At 36.3% G+C, this 21,529-nt stretch overlaps 1 protein-coding gene across 1 annotated transcript in view; it reads left to right on the plus strand.

Annotated features, from left to right (window-relative positions):
* The window catches only part of SLC44A1 (solute carrier family 44 member 1), a gene marked incomplete at both ends in the record, with an annotated part of 131,227 nt that overhangs the window by 51,757 nt on the left and 57,941 nt on the right, over positions 1–21,529 (plus strand). Inside the window, one exon of the mRNA XM_084239241.1 lies at positions 2,461–2,603. Within this exon, the coding sequence (XP_084095367.1) occupies positions 2,461–2,603 (143 nt within the window). The remainder of the gene's footprint in view (positions 1–2,460; positions 2,604–21,529) is intronic.

The raw sequence follows: 21,529 nt of genomic DNA on the forward strand, positions 1-21,529 counted from the left end.
CAAAGCATTTATCAAACAGAAGAAGGAAATTTCTATAAAAAGTGAAAGAAGAACATAACCTTTTAATTAAGCCAGGGCTTTGCTATTTTTGACTAGTAGTGAAAGAAGATTGTAACTGTGGTCTGAATGTTTCTATGTAGTAGCAAAATTACTGGCAGTGTTTCGACTTCTTTCCCTTAGAAATTTTTGTTCTAAAATACAGAACTGAAGGGATGTTTGGTTAGTCTCTAGTTACTGTTGTCAACCTCTTTAGTTTGACTTTCACATTCAAATTTACCATTAACAGCTACCAGTTATTGATCACCTGCCACATACCAGACCAGCTAGGGGCTAGATGTGTGTTATCTCATTTAGTCCTCATCAGTAGACTGTGAAATAGATACTGCTACTCAGCTACTCAACATTAGGGATGAGGAGGAAACAGTCTAAGGTAATTTGATCAAAATCACATACACATAGTGAGTGGTGGAGGAAGGGTTTGAATTCAGGTCTAAAAAGACCTCATTTCAGATTCTCATTTTATTACTCTGTGATGCTTCTTTAAGAACTGCATTTGAAAGATTAGCCATTAAACTTCCTAATATTTACCTCTTTTTCCAGTTTTTGTTCAGTCTAGGGTTTCCTAATTTGAGGAAGGACATGCTTAAAATGGCATGCCGGTGTACTCATGTGTGTTATGATACTGACCAGCCACGTAGAACCCCAGTGCTAGTAGTTAGCTACTGCTTCGAGGCAGAAGGGCACTAACATTTACTGGACAGTCATTCTGCATATATTATCTCCTGTAATTTTCACAGCAGTCTTTTTGGTAAGTGGTTTGAGCCCCAACTTATAGATGAGTAAACTGAAACACAGAACATTAAGCAAGTTTGTCCCATGTCACACAAGTAGAAACTGGAGTCATCAATATCCCATAATCAGTACAGATTTGTGTTACTCCACATCCCACGGTCGTTCCCTTACAACATGTTCTCATTCCTGATAACAATAAAGATGATATTTATTGAACACTTACTATGTGCAAAGTAGGATTCTTGCTAATTTACTGGATTATTGTATTTAATCCTTATAGCAACTTTATGAACTACATACTCATTATCTCCATTTTACAGGCAAATAAATTAAGGTACAGAGAAGTGAAGTAACTTGGCAGAGAGATCAAAGAGCTAGAAAGTAAGGAATCAGGGGTAATAATCTCTATTCCAAGTGTACTTTCTTACCAAGCATAGTAGTTTAAAGAAGTTTCAAATAGCTAGAGCTATGTTTCTATTCTCTGCCTTTCTTTTTTTGACCTGCACAATAAAAGTAATGGAGTTGTTTTGCAAAAAGTGTTTGCTAGCCTTTTTTTTTGGAAACTGCCTTTCAAGGGATATACTATTTTCTAAGGCATTACATGTGAATACAGTATTTACAGTGGAGGCAGGTGAAATTTATCACCTGCTTTAGTAAGTGCTGCTCACAATCCCTAACCATAATGAGTTAAACAATGATAATCTTTGCTTTCATTAGCCATTTAAATAAAGATAACAGAAACTCAACATTTTAATGACCAAGTCACAAGAATGTTTTTGTCCTGGTACTATCTTTTCTCCTACTACTATCATTTTATCAGGGTGTTTCACCTTACTTCCTGTTCTTGTACCTGGTAGCCTACAGTTGAATATTTTATTTGAGTATTCTAATAATTGCTTTGTTTTCATCAACACAGACTTATCAAGCACGTGAGCTTCTGAAACATCTCCCATTTGCATTAAGAACTATGATGAAGCATAGTCCTGTGAAGTGTAGTGACTTCTGTCCTACTGCCCTTGAGTGTCCATTATTAACATAAATGGTAGCTCTTCATCATGTCATTCTTTGGCATGTGTACAGCATTAATGAAGGACACACTTTGTATGTACAGAAGTAATATTAATACTTCAAAACCTACATACTTAATTCTTCATTGAATATTTTCTTTCATCCCTTGCTGTTGTTCATTCAACAGAACTCCTCTATACTACTAAATAAAGCAAAAGAATAAAGAACGCCTCATTTGAGCCTATGTTTTTCATCTTTATTAGCTTCTATGGCCTTAGGCAACTTATTTAACCTCTCTGGACCTCAGTTTCCTCACCATGAAGATTAGAGATAATGTATGGTAAGCACCTAAGACAGAGCCTGGCACAGAGCAGATCTTCATTACGGAGAAGCTGCTGCTATTATAAAATGCAAAGGCAATCTCATGATGTAAAAGCTTGAGATTTGTTTTGTTATAGTAGTAAATAGTGTTTCCCTGTGGACTTCTTTGTGCTGCTCATGTGAAATCCAAGGAAAACAGTGGAATAGTGTTTGCAATAAGAAAGATAGCTCTTTGTTCCCTTCAACACACAAAAGAAGCTCATTATCCTATCAAGTAGTGACTGTTGCTATTGAAATGGTTTATTTGTATGTTTTTTTTTTTCTGTGTTTCTTTTCTAGGGATTTATTTGTGGCTTTTCAGTAGCAACAGGTGCAGCGGCGAGACTAGTATCAGGATACGACAGCTATGGAAATATCTGTGGGCAGAAAAATGCAAAGTTGGAAGCAATACCGGACAGTGGCCTGGACCACACCCACCGGAAGTAAGTAGACTTGCTGAATGATGAAAACATGGAAACTTTGAAGGGCTCTGGTGGAGAAAATCCTGCTCTGTTACTGTTGCAAAGATAATATCTTAGTAAATTTTCATATGACTCTTATTGGTGTTTTTTGACTTTTTAAAATTGTCCACTTGAATCATTCCTGTTGTTGGTCTGTAGATACATTTTCCAAGTAACAAAATTAGCTGCCATGTTAAAATGGGCTGCCTTAAGATTTTAAAGGATAGACTTAATTTGAGAAGGTTATGCTTGGTTCTTCTTAACCTAAATTTTAACCAGAAAATAATACTTTTCTTCCTAAGACTATAGTTGATGGGAGATTGATAGGATGAATTGAATTTTGAAACATTAAAATTATAAAGAAATATTTTTATATGCATCACTTTTAAGTACCTGTTGATTTCCAATTTATAGATTCTTTTTTTTTCAATTTGTCTTACATGCTCAATGTTCATCTTCTTGATTTCATGTAATTCCTGACTTAATCGCCTGTTTTTCTTCAAAAGAACTATTAGTTTATTTTTTTGAAAGTATTATATTCTATTATATCTTCTTTTTTTTTTTTTAAGATTTATTTATTTACACATAGAAGAACTGGGATACAGACCAGAGGTGCAGGGGGGTGAGAAGATTCACCAGACATAGAGTGGGGAACAGAACAGGCAGACTGACTGAAATACACTGCTAAGGGGAGCAGTGGGCAAGACAGGAGAGGTGTGCTGCACCATGTGCGTAGCTCCCTGGCTAGTGAGGGATAGAACTCATGCTACCGAGGCTGTGAATAGCGTCACACTGCTGTGCTATTAGTTCATTTTTAAATGTGAAAATATATTTTAAATATATTTTAAGTGTGAAAATATATTTTTTCATCAACTATGTTTTATGTTATGATGCCAAAATATTCTTCTGAAACTATGTATTTGTGCCCCATCAGACTTTGTTATGCATTTTGAGTATCAAAGTAGGTCTACAGAATTAACCAAATTAATTTTAAGTCAATAGGTTAACCAATTCAATTAACACACCTTATAGAAAAGGCTTAAGTGGATAAAAACATTATTTAGGCTGTAATTATATTATGAAGCATTTTCCTGGATTTTATAGCCATATTAATGTTAATTATCTAAATCTCTTGGTTAAATCTGTGCCCCCACTAAAAGTGTAAGGTGAATTTGATAATTTCACAAGTTTGAAAGAAGTCAGTAGGTAAGAAATAAACTTGAAGAAAAATAATTAATTATATCTCAAATGTATTCCTCCATATACCAATGAGGATTGGTATAGTGTAGTCAGCAAGTATATGATACCACCCTGTGAGTTAGGGGTAGCAAAGGTATAGAAGGATTGAAATACTTCACAAAAGTCTGGTTGTCAGTGGACTATCCAACACCTCCTATGAGTTCTTCTCTTGATATGCACCTGCGTCCCTTGACTGAAACAAAAATTTGACTCAGTAATTTAGAGGATTGTTTCACTTACTCCTTTTTGATTTTCTCATGAAATTAGCACAACATTTTAGCTTTGCAATATTTCTAGTGACAAGACTACTAATTTATACACACAGATATTTACTTCTAATTTTGAAATAATTTTAGACTTGTGGAAATTACAAAAGTGGTGGTAGAATTTCTTGTGTGTGTGTGTGTGTAGGTAGCATCTTTGCTGTCAATGTTGTTTTAACCCTTTAATGCTATACCAAATATAAAATATTACCATTTAGATAACAAAGAGATAGAAGGAAAGGATCTCTACTCCTTCTGCTCACATGTTTATGGCTCCTTTCCTACCTTGGTAATATCACACTTCAGGCGTATTCTCACTAAGAGATTTGTGTAAATGTCACTCTTCACACTTAACCCTGTAGAGGATCATTTGGTCAATTTTTTAATTTTAATTGAGCAGGCTTCAAGTTTTGGGGTTTTATGAGTATTTTGATTAGGAAGAGAACCTAATTACTTTAAAAAATGGTTCTTTTCCCTGAATTCTTAACATATTCAGGAACCATTTATGGATACATATAGGGAAAATAGTTTCACTAGTATAGCTGTTCTTTAACTCACGTACACATGTTTAAAATGTATTTTTGAACTCTGTTTCTTGCTTCTCTGCATATGAACATTTAAGTGTTGAACCATCTAAGTATTTCTGTTTATAAATCATAATGTCTTTAAATAAGTGGTAAGTTTTTTAAAAGACCTTTTCCAGGTAAGTCTGTACTCTTTGGAATTCCAAGTAGGCAGATGCCTTTTGTGTTTGTTAGGTTTACCCCAGTTTTTTTTTCTTTTTGAAAACATTTATTTAGTTATGCATATAAGAACTGGGATAGGCCAGAGGTGCAGGGGGTGGTGATGAGGCGGGTGGTGTGAGGTCTCAGCAGAGACAGAGTGGGGAGCAGAACAGGCAGGTATACTAAAATATACTGCTGAGGGGAGCAGCAGGCAAGATAGGAGAGGTCTGCTACACCATGTGAGTTAGCTCCCTGGCCAGGAATCAAACTCTCTGCTGCAGTGGCTGGCGATAACTTGATAGTGCTGTGTCTTTAACCCCTACACCACTAGAGAGGCCCTACTCTAATTATTTTTCATTGAAAAATGCCTTTGTTTCCTCCTTTTGTACTCATTTCCTCATAAATTTTTCATTTCATTATTATCAACAGGACTTTCCTTAGCAATGAACTATTTTGAACTTTACCTCAACTTGACCTTGATCACTTTCTCCTACCCTTCACCCCCAGACTCTAGTACCCTGGTGCTTACTATCTCCATACATATTTGTTGAATAAGTTAGTGAAGTAATGAATCAACCTCGAGTACAATCATTCCTTACCTTCACGAGTATTATTTATTTCATCAGGAAATAAAATTCTTCCCATTCTTCAGATTGCTAAATTCCACTTATCCTTAAGCACTCAGAGTAAATGTTACTTCCCAGAGAGGTCTTTTTTGATGTTACAAGTTAAAATAGAAAATTAAAAAGTAGTCTCTCATTGTGCCCTGTAGTGATACTATTAAAAATGTATTTTTTGATTATTTTTTAATGTTTCTTCACAGTTCTGTGAGAGCAGAATTGATGTCTGTTTTGTTCACCGCTATTATATATATACACACACACACCCCTAGAATGTAGAAGGCACTCAGTTAAATGTTTGTTGAGTTGGTAAATAAATTATTTCTGTAGAATATGATCTGAATTACTGAGTCAGCGGATCTGAATACTTTTAAGATTATCAGTTTATATTACTAAATGAAGGCTATTCCGTCTATACCTGCCAACAGTATTGAGATTACCTTATCTTGTCAGTATTAGCAGTTTTTATGCACTAATTTGATCAACTGGAAACTGGTGTTTCACAGTTTTAATTTGCATGTATTTGATTAATCATGAGTGTGAATCCTCCTCACCCCCATGTTTGTTAGCCTCTCATGAAGGAGACTGTTCTGCTAGCTTATCTATTTTTAGTTGTCTTACCTCTAGGCCTCTCCATTCTTTATATTGTGGTAGGATCAAGTATTTTGAAAGGCAGCCCTTGGATTTTTCCTTTTCCTACTCAAGGCCTGTCTTTTAGGGTTTTGTCTGTAGTATCAACTATGAATCCATCTAGCATTTGCCATTCCAGGCTCCCTGCGACTTTGGCCCATTGCACCTCTTCAGTCTTCTCTCACTGTCTTTTGGTATGGTATTGTCTATGATAGTTGATTCTGTCTCTGTGCTATTTCTGCCATCTGCCAATCAGAATTCTTGGAAGACTTCAAAGGTGGGTCTCATAACTGTCCTTTTTATGAAATTTTCAAACCTACCCTTTTCCCATAGTGATTTGTATTATCTAAACTTCCCTAACTGATAGTTGGTTCTTTTTTTTTTAAATTAATTTCTTATTAATTTGAGTTTCTCATCTGCCTGTATTACTTGTCAGTTGCTACATAACAATATTACCATAAACTTAGTGGTAACATATTTATTGTCTCATAATTTCTGTAGGTCAGTAATCTGGATATGACTTAACTGGGTTTCCTGTTTCAGAGTCTCACAAGGCTACAGTCAAGGTGTGGAGGAAGACCCCCTTTTTAAGCTTATATAGTTGTTGGCAATCCAGTCCTTGAGGACTGGATTGTGGGCTTTAGCTCCTTACTGGCTCCCAGCCCTTAGTGCTTGCTTTGTGGTCTTCTCTATATGTTGGCTTAATTCATCAAGCTAGCAAGGGAGCAGAAAATAGAGAAAATTTGCTAGCAAGTGAAAGTTACAATCTATGTAATGTAATAATGATAGTGTTGTCATGTCAGCTTTGCCACATTCTACTGGTTAGAAACAAATTGCATGTCCAAACTCAAGGGGAAGGGATTATATGAGAGCAAGTTTTGTCTACCTACCAGATTTAAATATCCAAGACTTACCTGAGAAGGGCTTACTGAATTGCAATAAAAGAGAAAGGAGGAAAGTCAGGAGAGAAATGGGAAAATGACATGTTTTAACTAGAATATTTAAAGTGCCAAGATAATTATAAGATTTCTGTTAGTAGTAAAGAAAAGGCAGTTTTTTCCCCTTATCATTCTACTGGTAATGTGTTATTTTTCTCCAAATAATAATTTTGATCTCATAATTTATTTACAATAATAATAAGGATGCTGACAATATTCATCAAAAACAGGAACACACCAACTTCAAATGGGTCATGTCCCCAAAGTTGATTTTTAAGTTGGTTGCTTGATATGTGTAAAGTTTTTCTGCATTGAAATGATGCTATAAATATGGATTTGATCCTTTATCTTAACACCATAATTTGTAAAAGACGAAGGGGTCTTTAAGATTATCTAGTGTGTAACTTCTTTATGGCTTCCCATCAAATAATTGTGTCAGCTAAGACCTGGAGGAGAAAATGATTTGATTTGTAACTGAGATATGTTGGTAATGATACTATAAAACTTGGGTGTGTCTTACAGCCATTTTGTTTGTGGTAGAGTGTGGGGTAGTAATAATATATGTTGAACTCTGATTGACAGTTCCAATAACAACTCTTCTGCCATGTTCTACATTGCCTACAATTTTCCAAACCACAAAGCTAGTCTTAGAGTGTATTTTTAGATGGGGAATTATTATTATACTAATTGTTCCCCGAGAGAAAGCTTCCTATTTCCCATATTAATTTTAGATAAAGCAAGGATGTTTCTGATTATATGGGGGCTGTGCTGGGGCAAAACATCTATCTCTATTGGCCCTTTGGGAAAAGATGGGAAGAGGGGAGGTATTCTACTTCTACTATGAATATTTCCTTGTTTCCAGTGTCTGCATGGGAGAGCAATGACAAGGTAGCACTGGCTCTTAGTATGTAGAGATGATAGTAAATCTGGGTGTGTGTAAGTAGGAACTTCTTTTAATCTTTTATGTAGACTTTATATCATCACTAGAACTCTGTTCTACCTTCTGCAGATAATCCTAACAAAGAGGAGCATAGTGTCCACCAAGAAATTTTCCCAGTGTTTCTCACTTATCAACATTGATTTTCCATGGGGATTCGAAAGTTATATTTTTTACACAAATCTACCTTCCCTTTTTTATCTTTCCTTTGGAGGAGGCCATTTGAAGTTCATTTGGTAATAAAGGTTCTATGACCCTAAAGTGCCACTCAGATATCAGAAAATCAGTCTTAGCAGAATGTACAGAAAGTAGAAGTTATAGAGGGTCATGGCATGCATGTGGATATAATCTATAGGCGGCATTCGACTTAAAACCTTCAGTTTCTTTCATAATCTTAAGCAGGCTATCTCATGAAAATTAGAGTCTGAATTTTACTTCTTTTCTTTAACTGTTCTAATTCCCTAGAAATCCACAGCTTAGAATGTTTGTGCTGGAAGTGTCCTTATGATTCTGGAACCCTGCATTTTACCAGTGAAGAAAATGGGGCCAGGAAACATGAGTGACCTGATGAAGCCAGGGTATTTTGTCTTCCTTGCCAGGATGCTAGCTCTCCAGGAAGGACTAGCTGTTTAGTTTCCATGCTCAATTTGGAAGCTGTAACAACGTTTGTGCTACAGACCATATTGGCTCTGCTTAACCACACAGTGATTCCAGGTCCCCACCTTCTTTGCTTTTGTAACTGCTCTCTCACAACATTTAAAGATGGAAGGAACTCTTAGCATATGGGAAGAAGAAAAGGCAAGTGCTATAAATGAATAAAGTTATAACTAAAAAAATCTTTGAAAGGAACCAAAACACCTATCCAACCTATGAAGACTTTGAGGATAATCTTCTCAGTTTCTCTGCCAGATTTAGAACATCAATTTTAATGATGGTATGCATTATCCTCATTTTACATTGTGATATTTTTTATCACTTGTATATTTTAAATATTTAGTGAAAAATATGTAATTTAAACTGATGTTACTTTTTATTTAGTAAGGTGATTATTTAATAGATAGTAGGCTATTTAAATATCTCTATTTTAAGATCTCTACATGTATACAGAATGGGACTTCCGTGGCCAGTGATTACCTTCTCTAAAGCTCAGAGCTATATAGGTTTAGTGTCTCTGGTTCCTTCTACCCCATGATTGCTTGTTACATATTAGCTTTATAAAGGCCTACTTAGGGGGTGGTTATGATATTGTACCACTAAGTAGAATGTGTTTACTTTTTAAATTGCTTGTGAGAAGACTACCAAACTTTCTGGGCCTGCATCATGTCATTTGACTCTTTCAGGAAGAACATTTTTATTTAGTGTATTTATTTGAAGATTTTTAAATATTTATCAAATCCTGTTGACTATGTATACCTGTCCTTATTTGAAAAAGAAAAATAAACATTATAGGTAGAATTTGCTAAAATATTTGCTTTGAGGATCCCTTTATCAGCCTAGTTCAGATATTCAGGATTATGTCACTAGGACTAGTTTCTCTCCCTTAGTGACCTAAATTACTGTTTACTGAGTGACTTTTCTTCATTCTTGAAAATTCTATGAATTATTTTCTTCATTCTTGAAAATTCTATGAATTATTTTATTTAGCCCTCAGCAGATATGTATTGAGTATTTACTGTGTGCTGGAGACTTCACTAAGGATGAAAAAGGTTTAGTTAAACTCATTCATTTACTCATGAACCATATTTCTTGGCCATCTTTGGGTTAGGCACAGGAAATTATACGCAAGCAAGATAGGCACCCTCCTTTATTTCATGGAAATTATAATCAAGGGGAGAAGACAGAATTTAATAAAAACATTGTACAGTCATCAAAAGTCTTACAAAAGGAAAGGTATAAGGACACTAGAGAAGTTCTTGAGGATGTGGCCCAGGCTGAGGTACTATGGAGCCAATAAAAATAATGCTGAAGAAGTATATCCTTTAACATGGAATATTGGTAAAATATTATTAAGGAAAATATTGGGTTTTTTTTCTTTTTTTTTCTGTATGCATTTTCATTTTGGTTATATTCCCTATACAATTACACCCCCTGCTTATTTTGACCCTAATCCTTCCTCTCCGCCCCCTCCCCCCCCCCGCAGTATGTCTCTGGTTTATAGTTGCTTATTGATTTTGATTTTTACTTTGTATTAATTAGTCTTTTTCCTGGTCCCTTATTAGGTTTTCTAAGTTCCTGCTATGAATGAGACCATCCGATATTTAAGGAAAATATTGTTTATTATAATGTAGCTTATATATGTAATTATATATATACACACATGCACATACAGGTATGTAGAACAATATGGAATAACATGAATATTTTAGCAGTGTGGTTTTAATATTCTTTTATACTGTTTTTCCTGTTTGCTACAATCAATATGTATTACATAGCTAATAAACTAATAAACAGAATAAAAAGGAAAAAGACATTCATTGTCCTTGTACTTGAAGAACTAGCATTCTGGGTCTGTTACAGGGCAGGGAGAAGGGCAGCCCAAACCCCGCAAACCTGCCTATTTTAAATGGGTTCTGCCCTCCGCGGCATCAACACAAAACATATGAGACTTTAATGGGAAGGAACTTTAATACAATTAGGAAACAATACAGAAAGGCAAAGAATCTAGTTTCTAAATCAAGCACCCGAAGTTACCCGTCCCCTCATGGGTAAAACTCCATGCAAATGGGATTGGCCCAGAGCAAGGCCCCAAAGCCTGCCACAAGTCTAAAGCATCTTCCAGTGGGTACCCACAGAAAAGGGTCAGAAACAACCAGACAAGCCCGGAAGGAAAAGAGCAAAATCAAAATCAAGATAAAAGCTGTCATTGTCACCTCCCCACGGGTCTCACCCGCATCTGTGTCACCCAGTCCACGACCAAAAGGCAAGCACAGTTTCTTCCCATGTCTCTAGGCTCCATGTGCCTCCTCCAGGTCTCCTTCTGGCTCCATCTTGCTTCCTTCTTCAGTCTCCTCTGCAGCTTCTTCTCTCCCTGCTCAGCTCAACCCTCCATTTGGTTGGGACAGGGAACCTGGAACCTCCCCCTTTCCTGGGGACCACCCTGTTACAGTTCCTCTAGTGAGGAAGACAAAATAACACAGATTAGTTGTGACGGTGCAGTTTGGGACAGCCTACATAAATGTTGCATATGGAAAGCAGCTTCCTGGGTTCCTAACAGCTGACTGGATGGGGGGGTAGGGGTGGACAGGAAAATAAAACAATTTAATACTAGCACTGGGAGCATCATTGCATTAGATTCTGCTGCTGTTGTAACAAATTACTACAAGCTAAGTGGCTTAAAACAACAAAGTTCTATAAATCAGAAGCCTGCACAGCATGGCTTAGTTGGTTCCCTGCTCCAAGTTTCACAAGGCTGAAATCAAAGCGTCAGCAGAGCCATGTTCTTTTCTGGAGGCTCTGGGGAGTGAATCTTCTTCCATGTTCATTTGAACTATTGGCTGAATTTGGTTCCATGTGACTGTGGAACCAAGGTCCCATTTTCTTGCTGGCTGTCAGCCACAGGTCAAACTTCAGAGACAGGCTGTCTGCTCTATACCTGTGGTCTGTGCTAGTGGTTCCTTTGCTCAGCAACAGCAGGTCAAATACTTTTCATGCTTCCATCTTTGAGCCTCCCTTTCTTTAAGTAACATGTTCATTCCAAATTGTTCAGTTGGGCTGAAGAGTCAGCCAATTACTGGGTGATCAGGGACAGAGTAATTTTAAGTAGGATTTTAGAGCCCTAGTAAAGTGATTGGAAGTTCAGAGGAAGGCTTTCATGCTCACGGAAAAATCGAATAAAGTAGGTCTCCAGAAGGAGGACACACAGGGAGATTGGGAGGAAAGGGGTGGAAGTCGGGAACTGGTGAATGGATGGTCATGTGTATTCTTGGGTCAAGTTGTGCCTCTAAGAGCCTATATCTAAGAGGAGGGGATTCTAACCAGAATGCAAAACTTGGTTCTTGTCTGAAACTACAGTGTGGGTTGAGTCTACACCTTGGCTAAAGTATGGTGAAGGCTGGAGACACAGGAAGGAGCTCCTGATGTTACAGAGCAGCCCCGATATAAAACGGGTTGCCTGGCTGTGGGTCCTCATCCGCGCGCTTAAAAAGGACTTATTAATACTCCACTACAGGCATACACAAAAGGTTAATAAAAGGTTTATGTACAAGGGAAAAGGAATTGAGGAAATGTACAACTCAGGGAGAAAATAGGGAAATAAAGTCTTTAATGTGTCCTACCCGATCTGCCAACCTGGAAACCTGAGACACTCTCAGAGCTGACTGTGAGCTGGTGGGGAGCCAAAAAGGGGAATCCCCCAAAGCCCACGTGTCTGGTTTTATACCAAATCTGGCTGCTTAACCCCACCCTGTTTCCAGCAACCTTCCCTTTGGTGGGGATGGGATTTGGAGTTCCCAGTGTCTTTTGGCTTTGGCCTGGGGTGGGGGTGGAGTCCACAAAGCCTGTATGGAATTAGCTTTAGGACATCCTTTCCCCCTAACACTGACACTGACTTGTGTGATTGTAGAGGTTTCAGAGAGAAGAGAAGTAGTACCTTAATCTACTGTGCAATTTGAATAAATGGAAATACTCTGAGCCCTTGAAAATTTTGGCTTTACTCTGAGGGAAAGCACTCTCCTTGCCCTCCTGTCAAATACTCGAATTCCAACATTAACCTTCCACCTCTTGTAGCTGGGTCATGATGAGAAAGAGCACCTAGGTAGAACTGTTATAGGGCAACCCCGATATAAAACGGGTTGCCTGGCTGTGGGTCCTCACCCACATGCTTAAAAGGGACTTATTAATACTCCACTACAGGCACACACAAAAGATTAATAAAAGGTTTATTTACAAGGGAAAGGGAATTAAGGAAATGTACAACTCAGGGAGAAAATAGGGAAATAAAGTCTTTAATGCTTCCTACCCTATCCGCAGACCTGGAAACCCAAAGGCACTCTCAGAGCTGGCCGGACGCTGTGAGCTGGCGGAGAGCCAAAATGGGGCAACCCCTCCAAAGCCCGCGTGTCTGGCTTTATACCAAACCTGGCTGCTTAACCCCACCCTCAGGTCCCAGCCACCTTCCCTTTGGTGGTGATGGGATTTGGAGTTCCCAGTGTCTTTGGCTTTGACCTGGGGTGGGGGTGGAGTCTATAAAGCCTGTATGGAATTAGCTTTACGACATCCTTTTCCCCCAACAGAACTTCACCTGAACTTGCTTTTGTGGACTCATTTTGCCACAAATTGATAAGCATTTAGATGGTAACACTTATGATGTTCTAAATGGAAATTTATGGCATTGTTTATACAGTTTCTTCCAAAGCTTTTATCTTTCTTGCATGGAAAATATAAAAACTTGTAAATGTGCTAGCTAAATTTTCAGAGGGTAAATTTATGGAGACCTTTTTGGAAAATATTTTTTGTCATTTTGTGATCATACCACTCTTTAGCCTGACTTTTTAAAACTTTTTACTAAGGTAACATCTATATTGCTAGTAACTCTTCCTCTAGGATAATACTTGCCATAGGTAATACTGCTAACAATTTGAGAGATCCAACTACATACCTAGAAAATGCAGGGGTAGAAAATTGGGAAGTTTGCAGATATCTAAATTGCTGGGAGCCATACTACTCATGTCGTCTGACAAAGGTCTGGGCATGGAGCAGATTCCTGAAAAGTCAGAATCTTGTTAGTTGACCCTACTAGATTCTCCTTATTTGTTTATGGCTAGTTTCTACCATCGTTAATATACACATTTAAAAGTAAAACTGTGAATGCTTTTTGATCAATTACTGAATAACCAATTTGATGGCAAATGGCACTGTGTGATACAAATATTACATTTTTTATAAAATTAGTAATTCTCTGCCAAAAGGCAGTAATTCAACATTTGGCCTTACACTGACAAGTGAAAAAACTTCTGGGAACAAAAGGCTGTAAACGTCCCTTGGCCAAGTCTTTAATATGGATACTGTGGTCTTTTGAGGCAAGGGCTAAATGGAGAAGGAAATTCTCTTACTTTAAAGTTAAAAATAGCAGTTGGTTGACAGACGGGAGCCATACTCCAAGTGTAAGAAAATTCCAAATAAGCCAGGAGGCATCATAGCCGGCTCCTGCTAAATTCTTCCTGTTTGTTTAGGGCTGATTCCTCTGGATGTGACAATTAGTATGGTAGCTGTTAGAGTATGCATTTAAGAATAAGTCAACAACAATTTTGTGATTGATTGAGCTAATAACCATGGCAGCACAAATAATGCACTTGAAAATAGTCAATGTTACAACTACTGATATGTCATGTATTAACCATTCTGGGGACCAAAAGCTATAACCATCTCCTACCCTGCCCCTGATAAAATATTTGTAGTGCCTTACAACTACAAACAACAATCAGCAATCTTACAGAAAAAGAAATTTTCCCTTGATCTTAAAGTTAAATACGAAAACTAGTCTGACTAGGTAAGTATAGGAGTAATAGATAGAAAAAACTCTTTTATTAGATTAGGAGAATTCCTCCCTTAATTGAGAGCTGGGGGATAGGGAAGAGTCAGTGTGGCTTGCCTGGCATTAACGCCCTCCAGGCCCTTCATTCCTTAATATCAAATCAATATTGAAACACTATACTGTAGATGATGATTTCTATATAAAAGCCTTCTGTTTTTTGCTTTAATCATTTGGTTAGATGTTAGTCTAAGCTTTATAGGTTATTTAGAAAAAAATCCCTTTGTCTCCCTTCCCCCAGGTAACTTCCTGCCCTTTGTTTCCCTCAGCCCTTAGTTAATCCTTCACTATGGCAAACATAGAAATGTTAGTTGCAGTCACATAAGCTTTTTGCTAGTAATAAAAATGACTGTTTAAGGTAAATGACTACTCTAAGAACACTTTTGTTTAGCAACTGTGCCTTCTTTAAATCAAAAAATAATAAATGTCACGATCTCTGCAGGTGGGCAAATAGACCCTTGGCTGTTCTTGAGAAAGATGTAATAATTGTTATCTTCCTGCCTTAATGCATATGCTTATGCATTCTCACAGTTTGCTTGAAATGTACAAATAAAGGGCTGCTGAGACCCTCAGCAGGATGATGTCTGCTCCCTGATCAGGTGTCTGCATTTCCTCACTCCCCCTCCCCCTCCCCCTTTCCCCAATCCCTCAGATTCGGACGGGAACCCCTGACATGACAGTTTGCCCAGGCTGGTCCCTGGCACTAAATAAGGAAGTAAATAGCCACTAGCCAAATTAGATGACATGAGTGCACCCAGACAAGGACAGGGTGATTGGTTATCCTCTGTGTTATTATCTTAGGTGTGTACATTTGCCACATCTTAGTTAAACAGCCGATTACACTTGCTCAACCCAGTCTCACTATGTGGTTTGGTTCCACATTAACCAAGTAGCTATAGAGTCCAAAAAGCTTTTGTCAGTTACATCTAAGCATGTAGGTATGACCTTTGTAATATATTGTACTTTAGGAAATTAATAACCACTTCAACTGTGAATTTTGTTATCATTAGTTTGCCATCTTAATGTTCATCTGTATTTGAGAGTTGAGGGCTACTAAGAAATTAGAGGGTGCACAGTTTGCAAACAACCACCCTCATTTCAGACACTAATTATAAGTTTGAGTATCCATAACAATACCCTCATGTCTGATATCAGTTACAAATTCAGATAGCTACAAGACCACATTAGGTTCAATATTTGTGGTTATTACAGGGAAAGGTTACAGATTAAAATCAGGTAATGAAAGTGTAACAGGGTGGAAGTGTAACAGGGTGGTCCCCAGGAAAGGGGGAGGTTCCTGGGGACCACCCTGTTACAAAAGAAGTGAATAGGGCAGAGCTTCAGGGTTTTCTTCCCATGAAGTATGGACATGTTAACTCCCAGGTGTTGACGTGTGACAATACACATGGAGTGTTGCTAGCTGGGAAGTTCACCCAAGCCTCAGTGTTCAGAATTTTATTGGAACTCCATTATGCAGGCAGATTCTTTGCTTAGGTGACTCACTCAGTATCTAGCCCCTATGATTAAGCTGATAACCACATGAACTAAAACTGCCAGTCTGTATGATATTGCTGATCTTTCTAAGTGGTCGACTCTCACCCTGAGGTCTGGAATGTCCACTTTAACTCACATTGTTAGACTGTGATCTAAGGCCTCAGGCAAATAAAGACAATCCTATAAGGCTTAGAGGTCAACTTCCAGAAGCGCAGGACAAAATCCAGTCCTCTTTCTGGGTATACTGATTCACTTTAGATTAAGTTAGATTTTGTAAAGTGTGTTTTAAGGATGAAATTTAAATTATTGTATTTTTATACTTTTATTGAGATATAACTTGCATATAAATTTACCCATTTTAAATGTATAGTTGAGTTTTGATAATTATATTAGAATGTACTCTCTGCCACAATCCACACTTCTGTCATTCCCAGAAAATTACCTCTTGCTCCTTTGCTGCCCATCCTTGCCCCATCCTTATCCCTAGGCAACCACTGGTCTGCTTTCTGTAGGTATAGATTTCCGTTTTCTAGAATAATATCCACATGGATTCATACAGTGTGTTGTGTTATCTATGTGGCTTTTTAAACATAGCATAATAATGTAAAAATCCATGTTGTTAAATATAACAGTAATTTGTTCTTTTTTAATTACTGTTGTGTTCCATTGTGTGGCTATACCACCTTTTGTTTATCTTTTCACCAATATTTGGATATTTGTGCCATTTCCATATTTGATTTATTTCTATTATGAATAATGCATTATGTTTTGTGGACATATATTTCATTACTGTTGAGTAGATACCTATGATTGGTATTTGCTGAGTCATATGTAAAACATGTTTAACTTTATAACAAATTGGTGGTTTTCTAAAGTGACTGCACCATTTTACATTCCTACTATGAAAGCATGAGGGTTGTATTTGATCTGTCTTCTCTTTTGTTGGTCTTTTTAATTTCAGCTATTCCAGCACTATCTCATTGTGGTTTTAATTAAAACATTTCTATTGACCAGTGAGAGTGAGCATCTTTGTTAGTGCTGGTTGACCAGACATATATCTTCTTTTGTGAAGTACTTAAATTTTTTGCACATTTTTAGACAAATTGGCTTTTTAAAAATGAATTATAAGAGTTCTTTATATATTTTGGATACAAGACCTTTGTCAAATAGATATCTTGTAAATGTTTTCACTGCTCTGTGGTTTATGTTTTCATTTTCTTAATGGTATCTTTTGACAAGTGAAAGTTTTTAACTTTGATCAATTTGTTCATTAGATAAATTTTTAAGCCACACAATAAAAATGTATCTTTTATTAGTTTATTTTAGTGTTTGAAGAAATTCCTGTACTCCAAAGTCACAAAAATTTTTTTCTAAGTTTTCTTCTGGAATTTTTTTATTCATTCAGCCCTAATAGTTATATCTGTGGTCCATTTTGATTTAATGTTTTTGTACAATGTAAGAGGTCAAGATTCATCTCCCCCTACTTCATCCTAAAGCCCACATATTCCAGGAGCATTTATTGAAAAAATTCTTTCCACATTGAATTATGTTGGCACTTTTGTCAAAAATATATTTAAAGTCTGAGGGCATAAAAGGAAGCAGATGGAATTTCTAGTAATGGCAGATACCAATATTATAGAGAAATAGTCTATCTTAAATTAATATAATACCTTATTTTATAACACTGTTTTGAATAATTAGCTTCAACAAATATATAAAAAAATGATAAATGGAATGGGTATATAGAGAAAAATAATATTTGCCAATGACAAGGAACTATAATCTAAATGTTAAATTCAACAAAATATATCTTGAAATGAGATGCTTAAATCATGGGTCATAAAACATACACTTAACTGAATTCCATCATCATTTATTTTATCAGTAGGCAGAAATAATGAAAAAGATAATACTTGTTTTATTAAATAAAATTTAGAAAGATATAGGAGTAAATACAGAGAATTATAATGCTTAATAGAAAGAAAAAATAATAAGAGAAATATAATCTACTTCTGTTTGATAGTATTCAAACCAAACTAATTTATAGATTTAATACAACACCAGTTAAATCCCAATAGGGTTTGAATTGAACTTGATTAATAGTGTAAATCACAAAATAAAGAAGGAGGCAAGAACTTCAGGCAAAAGACATTTTTAAAAAATATTCTTGTTCACAAAATAATTTGAGAGGAGTAGATTTAGGTGCATGCATTGTAAGACAATTAAATGGGGATAAAATACCAGGATTCATACCAGAAATAGAGAGGTGATTAGACCAGAAATCTAGACAAAGTGTTATTACTGAAGTTGAGCACCAAATTAACAGCAAACTTTCTGACTTTGAAGGCAGAAAGGAAACTGGTGGGTTTCAACAGAGCTTCCAAATCCAAAGGTCTCTGGGCATACACTATAAATCATTTAAGTGGGATGGGAATAAGAAGACAACAGGGAATGTTAGACACTTTGAACTTCATATGTGTGTGCCTCATAAAAGGAGAATGCTATTATTCACTTATAACTGATTTTTAGCATCTGAGAAGATGGGCCTAGTGATGCTAAGTTTTCAAGAGAAGCCAGAAATCTATTATTTACAGAAAGAAAGTAGTGAGACCAGATGACCTCCATTGAGGCTGCTATAACCCAGTACAGCAAATTTCTCTCAGTTCTGGAGGTTGGCAGTTCAAGGTCAAGGCACCAGCACAGTCATGTTCTTATGAGGGCTCTCTTTGTGAATCATAGCTGGCATCTTTTTGCTGTGTCCTGACACAGTGGATGAAGTGAGGGCTTTCTCTGGAACCTCTTTTACAATGCACAGATCCTATTCATGAGTGTTCCACTCTCCTAATCTAATCAACCCCTTTACCCCTCCCCTCCCAGCTCTAAATACTTCCCAATACCTTTGAATTTTTGATTCACTATATGAATTTTGGTGGGGAGACACATTCAGACCAGTGTACCTATTAGTGTTCTGATTTTCAAATATTGACAATTAGTATAAGAGCCAAACAAAACATGTGTGGGGGTTACTCATTATCTAAGTAAGGGTCACATTTCTGTAGCTGTCATTGCCTAATTAGTGATTGTGTAACATAGAAGGGAAGAAATGGGGTTTTGCCATTCTAGATCCAAACCTATTACAAAGTATATTAACAAGACTACCTGAATATAGACTAATAATGGGACAAAAACAAAATAGAAATGTCCGAAATCAACTGATAGTGATTAAATACCAGAGAAATAAAATAGAAACAAAAACCAATGTGTGTTTAACCCAAAGCAGTGTTGATAATAATATAAAGAAAACATTTAGATTGATTCTAACCCCACACCATGCAAAATAGATTCTAGATGAGATAAGAAGTTTTAAACAAATAAATTAGACTTACCTTTGTTGTAGAGAGGACATCATTTATGAATTGTTAAAGCAATAAATAAAATAAAGAAATTACAAGGTGGGCATGTTTGATTATCAGAAAGTTTATTCTCTGATAATAACGATAAAACCAATACAATAAGAGGAGTACTTGTAGTTTTCATATGATGGGTAAGATTTATCATATCATTGAGGATATGTCTAAAGATAGATCCAATAGGCAGATAACTAGTGTTAATTTACATTGTAAGCCAGCACACTTTACACAGGAGAAAAAAGCTTTATTGTGCTTGATCTGAAGATCTTCATTTGTGAAATTGAAGATAATACTACTTCCTAGGGTGTTTTGGATGAATAAATTTGAAAAATGATATATACTTCTTAGCACATTGCCTGGCATTGTCATAAATGTTAAACTGCTATTTATTATCATTTTCCAAAGCAAGTTTCAAAGTACTTATCAAAGCATCTTCCCTTTTTAACCAACAAAAGGGCAACACAGCTATTTTAACCAAGTTTATATTTGTGTAGTTTGCAAAGCACTTTCATGTGTTCTGTCTCATTGATTCTCACTCTAGCCCTGGGAACTGTTTGACTTTCTTCTCAGTGGAGCTTTCAGAATTCATTCTTCCATAGTCACAGCTTGGTCTTTGTGGTCACCCTTAATTGCTCCACCTATAAAATCAATTCAAACTAATTCAAGAATTCTAACCATAACCTTTCTCTCCTTCTAGCTTGTGTGTTCTTTGCCCAATGGAGTTTTTTTGATCTCGGGTACTTTGATTCCTATACTTTCTCCTAAGTGCTCTTTTTTCCCTCTGTCTTTATCCTTATTTTCTCTTGTAATGTGATTTTTGAAATAATATCTAGCGTCTTTCTCTCTCTTACTCTGTGTTTCTCAATGATTAAATAGGAACTTATGGGAAAAGGATTTGAATGGACTTTCTCCAGTGAAGAGAATGAGGAACCAATAAGCACATGAAAAGATGCTCAATAATATTAGTCATAATGTTATTGCTAATCAAAACCATGAGTTAACCACTTCATATTCAGTGGAACAATTACAATTACAACAAAAAACACATATATTTACAAGTCTTGGCAAAGATGTGGCTTTCCCTTAGGCATTGCTGGTGGAAACATAAAATGATGTAACTGCCTGCGAAGTCTGACATTTCCTCAAAATATTAAACGTAGAGTTACCATGCGACCCAGCATGTGCCTCTCCTTGGTATTTACCCAAGATAAATAAGAACTTATGTCCACACAAGTACCTGCATCCAAACGTTCACAGCAGTATTTCTAATAGCCAAAAAGAGAAATAACACTAATATGTACTAACTGATGACTGGATAAGCAAAATCCATGCATATAATGGAATATTATTCAACCATAAAAAGGAATGAAATATTGATGCCTTGTATAACATGGATGAAATTTGAAAACATTATATTAAGTAAAAGAAGTCCATCAGAAAAGAACGTATTTTATGATTCCACTTCGATGAACTGCACAGAATAGGCATAATGACTGCCTAAGACATTATGCCCAGAATAGGCATAATGGGGATAGTAACTGCAAATGGGTGTGAGTTTTCTTTTTGGGGCAATGAAATGTTCTAAAGTAACATAATGGTGATGGTTGAAATGACTTTATAAAATACACTTAAACATTGAATTGTACAAAACATTGAACTGTACAGTTTATAGGTCAATTTTATGTGTGAATTATATCTCGATAAAACTGTTAAACTAAAATGAAAACTGAAACCATGGCCATTGGATCTTAGCATATATTATTTCTCAGTGTGAATGCTGAAACAAGTTGATTTTGAGAATATCTCCTCTATCTAGTGTCAACAATAAACTTTGATTTAGGAGTGTTCTTCCAGTTAACTAGATTAAGTGAAGCCTTTTGGTTTTTGTAGCTCTTGTAAAATATTTTTTAAGTATGTTTTTAATTTGTTTTCTTGTCTCAGTTTAGTGTAAGAGACTCAATTTGATAACCGATTCTTGGTTACCATTTCAGTAATTGTTTCTCTCTTTACATTACGTGTATAAGGAAGATAGAGACACCGTAGCTAAGTAGGAACATCATTTATTCATCCCACATGCTTTTGCAGTCCCATGCCTTTGTTTTGCAATGTTAGAATCTCTTTTG

The sequence above is a fragment of the Talpa europaea genome (genome assembly GCF_964194135.1).
Source record: "Talpa europaea genome assembly, chromosome: 7".
Lineage (NCBI taxonomy): Eukaryota > Metazoa > Chordata > Mammalia > Eulipotyphla > Talpidae > Talpa > Talpa europaea.